At 35.7% G+C, this 5,731-nt stretch overlaps 3 protein-coding genes across 4 annotated transcripts in view; all 3 read right to left on the bottom strand.

Annotated features, from left to right (window-relative positions):
- LOC104798432 (shaggy-related protein kinase eta) overlaps positions 1–140 on the bottom strand; it is a 3,908-nt gene extending 3,768 nt beyond the window's left edge. The window contains exon 1 of one of the 2 annotated variants that reach the window (XM_019200689.1): positions 1–140. The gene's annotated coding sequence lies outside the window, so the exon portion shown is untranslated. The other variant, XM_010520513.2, reaches the window with a different exon arrangement.
- Positions 141–2,630: 2,490 nt separating this feature from the next.
- On the bottom strand, positions 2,631–3,693 carry LOC104798429. The gene has a single exon (XM_010520506.1). It carries the CDS (start codon positions 3,618–3,620, stop codon positions 2,739–2,741), a length of 882 nt encoding a protein of 293 aa, XP_010518808.1. The 5' UTR covers positions 3,621–3,693; the 3' UTR covers positions 2,631–2,738.
- A 1,761-nt stretch (positions 3,694–5,454) lies between these two features.
- The window catches only part of LOC104798428, a 2,699-nt gene continuing 2,422 nt past the window's right edge, over positions 5,455–5,731 (bottom strand). The window contains exon 3 of the mRNA XM_010520505.2: positions 5,455–5,694. Coding sequence (XP_010518807.1) covers positions 5,656–5,694 — 39 coding nt within the window. The 3' untranslated portion in view covers positions 5,455–5,655. The remainder of the gene's footprint in view (positions 5,695–5,731) is intronic.

Here is a 5,731-nt window from a genome sequence, read left to right as displayed (position 1 = left end):
GGGAAAGAGAGGAGAGATAAAGAGAAAATTTTGAAGAAACGGGTTCAATCAGTTTGGTGGGTGGTGATGATCATGGTAGAGAGAGAGAGAGAGGACCAAGCATGAGAAAAGGGAAAGACAAAGAACAAGCCCATGTGATTCCTCCAGCTCTCTTTCTCGCTCTATCTTTATTTTCTCCCTCCCTCTCTCTACTTTCCGCTTTCTTCGCCATCTTCCTTCGGTTTTTGTTTTTTCTTAAATTTTCCCCTTAATTCTATAAGTTACAGAAACACCCAACCTGGTTTTGTAATTACCTACCCAAGGATTTGCATTGTTTGTTTACGGCGATTACAGCATACTTTTATATATGTGTGTATATATATATATATATATTGTACGAAGATATATAAATATACATACATATGATAGTGGTGATTTTGATTTGGAAAATATTTGGCAAGAAATGGCGTATGATTAATAGGGACAAATTTGTCAAAGATCAATGTTGACCATTTGACAAAAGCCTCAATGTTATGCCCATTAGATGACTTGAATGATTAGCTAATAGTATAGCTTTACTTATTGTGTTTTTTCTCTTTTACATCTGTATATTTATTTATTGGAAACATGCAGATAAATCAATCATGATAATGGTGGTACCATCATTGACGAAACCATATATATATATATAGTTTTTTATTTTGCTTTTTGTTCAATGATGCATGAGACATACACTTTTGGTGGTTTGGAGTTGAGTTATATCATTTTCAAACCATGTATAATGTATTGATTATACAATTTATATGTTTACATAACTTTCCTGCATAAACCTAAATTTGGATAGCTCAACCGTTGAAACGAGATGTAGTCTCGAGTTCGAACTTCAAATTTGGAGAGAAAATATATAATTCAAATCACATAATTGATGAGATTAGTTCTGGTTTTGGACCGAAATAATTAAATACCTATTTTTATAATTTGATTTATATGTTACTCTCTCTGTTCAAAATATTTGATCGTTTTAGTTTATTTACATGTTTTAAAATATTTGTCATTTTATATTTTAAAGATATTTTTTTTAATAATTTTCAATTTTATCCCTGTCAAATTCTAATAAATTATTAATAATAACATTGTTTTTATCAATAAAAATATTAAATATTCTCTTTTTAAAAAAATATTAAATAAATTAGTCAAATATTTTGAAATAGGAGTCGTTGATTAGATTTTTTAAATCTCATAATTATAACACTTGTATTTGTGTGTTATTAACTTACTTAAACCGGATCGGCGTGGGATCTCAAACAAACATATAAAAAAAACTAATCAAATTCGCTGTATCTCACATGAGTTAATCTCTCTAGCCAGCTTTAATCGCATGACAATTACAGAAAAAAAAAGGAAAATTAATAAATTAATTTGGGGTAAAAAATGAAACAATAAAAAATAAGGGGTAAAAAATGAGAGGATGAAGGTTGAAGGATGCGTTGGCAATCGGTGGGAAAGGTGGACTGGTCAAACTTGTAAAACTTCTGTCAATCCAGTCAGTCAATATTTTTGAACTCAACGGCCAGCCTGGCATAACCAACATTTTTATTAAATAAATGTCATCAGCTTAAGTATTTTCCACAGTGATGATTGTACATTCCATACAATGCACATCACCGTTCCGATGTTGACACGTGTACGTCAACTACCGGCTTACTTCTTATGAAAGCATATCCCTCTCCAAACCCAAAGAATCTTCATATTTTGCAAATTTAATGCAAAGAAGAACAACAAGAAAAACATAGATCGTTTAGGTTTATCCTGCGTGCACAAAATTTAGAATTTCAAAATAATTAATAAAAAAGTACCATTAACATAGTAAAATTTTTGTTATCTTTTATATTTGATGCACTGTAAAAAAAAAACAGCACCAAATAATAAATAATTCTTATTATTTCAAAACCAATGAAAACGTTCTTTTGAAGATAACGCAGCGTTCAGACGTCTAAATGGAATGGTTGAAATTTTGACACGTTAATTTTGGTCAAGATATGTTCAAAGATGTGATTAAGAAATGGAATTGAATACACAAATATTTTTTGGACTCGTCCACTCGTATCAATCTTCATGTGAATAGAACAACTGTTATTAATAATCAAGAAGACATAAAATGACAATATCTATTATTCAATGGATATATAATTCCCAATCCTTTTTCTCGATTTATTTTTTACATTTTTATAAATTCTAAAATAACATTGCTTTTATATTTGGTGGACCAAAGCATGTCCCTTTCTATTGGATTTTTTTTGTTTCAATGGAAAGCCCAAAACATTATTTTGGTGCGTCAAAAACCCATAACTTATTTTAATCGTCTAGGAATTATGGTGTGCGCGTTTGGACCTTTCGGCCCGCGGATAACTGTGGCCCACAATATTTATACGTGGCATCTTGGTATATACATCTCTTTGATAATCTGGCAGGTTATGGTATATTACTATATTATAAACAAGAAATTATTTTTTGCGTATGTGATGAACCAAGATTTCTGATCGCCACAAGCTTTGTTCCTTGGTATGATAAATTGGAATTAGCTCCTATCGTTTCGTATCATAATGACGGTAGAGATTATTTCAACATAACTATATCTATCTTTTTCATAATAAAAAAAACTATATTTATCATTATTTGATTCTGAAAAAAAAACCATCAGATACGAAAGCAAATTAACCACTCATGCAAAATACGTTCAAGGAAACTGGACGATTGCATTACTCGTCGGCGACTCTGCTGGGCCCGTCTTCTCCGGCGAAGGCACAGACATTACGACGGCGACGATCTCTGAGGCTTCCCCACTCATGCATGGAAAGGTGAAGCTTCTTGGCGGCGAACAGAAAATCGGATGCCTGAACGGTCGACAAGATCCCGATGATACTCTTCATGGTCGATAACCTGAGCTTGTCGGCTTCCGACACGATCTCTGCCAGAGCAGCTTCCTGCTTGTCCAATGCACGCTCCACCGCCTCGTGAGACCCTCCAACGGAATCCACGTAGTACGCCACGAGGGCAGCTGGCTTGTCCGACGTGTCCTCCTGTACGCTCGCCACGCGGCTCGTAAGCTTATCCTCCGCTTGTACAGTCGCAATATGTATGTCGTTGAGTTTCCTCATCTGGGTCGTCGTCAGCCCGCCAATGGAGCATCCTGTCTCGACCTCACCGATGACGTCGGTTGCCGGGGAGTAGTTCGGACACGACGACAAGTCGATGAATTTGGACAGGAACATCTCCGTCTCAGCTCCGCACAGGGCGTAGATGAGGCGGATGAAGCTCGAAGGACGACAGCCCCCCATCCAGAGGAGGGCGTTCTCCAACTGGCTATTCCATGGAGGAGCGAAATAAGGAGAGCTGAAACGACGAGCGAGCTCGTAACGTTTCCTCATGTATTGCTCGAAGTCCCTTACAATCTTTTGGTTCAACTCTCTGAGGGCTTCGTCGATACAGTTACGATGGCCCAAGCCATGGTTTTGGTCCACTGATCTGTGGTCGACGAGGGCATGTTTCAGGTCAACCATGTTCTGAGCTTGCAAGCTCATCCATGCGTCGAAGCAGCTCCTTTGTGTCTCATCGATATCTCCCCCATTTGAATTTTCCATCTCTCTAGTTCCGGCTTGCTGTTTTATGTTTTCGTTCGTTGGGCATGTGTTACCGTTTATGTATAATGGCAGCTGGATACGTATATATATACATAGCAGCAGCGGTTTTGACAAGTGTCATGAGAATAGCTGACTGCCCAAACCTAATTAAACTATGTGAAGCAAGACATTAAAATATGTGGCAGGAATCGTTGTAACGTCGATTTTCCGATAATAAAAATTGTATTCTCTAGCCAAAGATATAGAATGTAGGTGTCGCATCATATAAAATTGTATTGGTACGTGCACGTACAATGCTCATACACCCATCACGTTACAAAAGCAACTGATTATATATATATTCTTTCTAAAAAAATCGATATTACACTGACCAATCATATAAATTGTTCCATACATACATGCATAGGTCTGCATCTAGACGACCATTGCATCTCGTAGCTATCCACAGACAGAAGCTTATCCTCTCCCATTTTGTCTCCTTCTGACTTTGTCTCAATCCCTGCAACCTTTGTTATACCGCAGCAATTTTGTCACCTCGGTTTTACAAAAAAAAAAAAATTGTCACCTCGGAACCATATATCATTCAAAGTATGTTTCGATTAGAAAATATAATCGTACTCCCGGGATTTATTTAGCATTTGATAAGAGAAAATTCATTCATCGACTATGGTATGGTTGATCTCCCCTCCACGTCAGCAGGCAACAGAAAATTTTTTGTACTAGACGTGGCATACGTTTTCACCCAAATGAAGTCATAGTTACATAACAAATAAAAAAACACGACGTAACGGTTCAAATCATCTGTCGGAATCCAACAAAACTCTCCACACACGAATCATAGTTTGAGCCCAAAACCCGCGATTTATGACGTAGAAGCTTTTGCGACGTGCCACGTATCTTTTCTTCTTGATTAAGGTATTTTCTTTTTGCCTGTCCCTAGGCACGTGAAATACAAATGATAACACGATTGTTTTTATTTATTTTTTTAAAATGAGATCCCTTGTATAGAATGTGCGGTAGAGTATACGCTTTGGGATTTGTACATGTAAGAACTACGTGTTTTTAAAAAATATTGACACGTGCATACGGAAGGAAACTTAATATTCACCCTTCATCAATATTTTACTGCGCCGTAAAAAATGAGTGCGAAATCGAACAACGAATCGCCGATAGCTAACGGGCAACTGCATGAGATGGGGCATAATGTTTTAAAATGGTTAGCGATCCCTCGTGGTGACCGTTATGTACAAAATTTATATTTCAATATTGAAATAATAAATATATATAATGTGGAAAGAACAACATAAATTACACAAGGTTGACGGGTGTAAAAAAAGGTTGACCGGTGTAAAAGAGACGATGTTGGCATGGAAGCGGTGATTTGTTAGGATGATGACACGTGGCAGTGGTCTCCCTCATATTTCTGATTTTTCGTCGTTTATCTTAATTTTAATTTTAATGTATTATTTCCGAGGCGGCTTACAACTTTCTATTATTATTATAAGTATAATTAAATAATAAATGTATTCACTTATTATTTAATTATATTTACACTCATAGTTCTAGCTTTATTTATATAAATTTTTACAGTATTTGATTTTTGTGTTTATTCTTTAATTGGTAATGGTTTGTTTTATTTATCACACTTACCTATTTGCAAATTACATTTTATAGTCTCTTAAAAAAATTAATTATTTTCACTTTGTATTCTGTCTAAATGGGATCATGTTTTCGCTCATATTCGTTAGACATAATTGGCATGTGTAAATTCTTGGCCGACATGTCGTCGTTTCTGATTCTGATTAACGTTATCAAAATCATGCATGTACACAACATATGATTGATGAACGGTCCAATACACAACAATTTACCAATACCAATACACGTACATGTCAGAAGATATTCGATTACAACCATATATCAGACTCAGGTGATGCCTGCATGAAAAATACGAGGCAATGAGGAGCGAAATTAGCTACAATTATTTTTACTGTACCGGGGAAAAAGAATCGATCTTGTGAAACGCCGGACCGGTTTAGATTTTGGGGGTGCATGAGGGATGAACAACTAACTCCTGCGGTAAAAAAAAAAAAAAAAAAAAAAAAAAAAAA

The sequence above is a fragment of the Tarenaya hassleriana genome, unplaced genomic scaffold (assembly GCF_000463585.1).
Source record: "Tarenaya hassleriana unplaced genomic scaffold, ASM46358v1 Cleome53, whole genome shotgun sequence".
NCBI classification, from domain to species: Eukaryota; Viridiplantae; Streptophyta; class Magnoliopsida; order Brassicales; family Cleomaceae; genus Tarenaya; species Tarenaya hassleriana.
The sequence above is the reverse complement of the archived record's forward strand: the minus strand, read 5'-3'. Positions and strand labels throughout refer to the sequence as shown.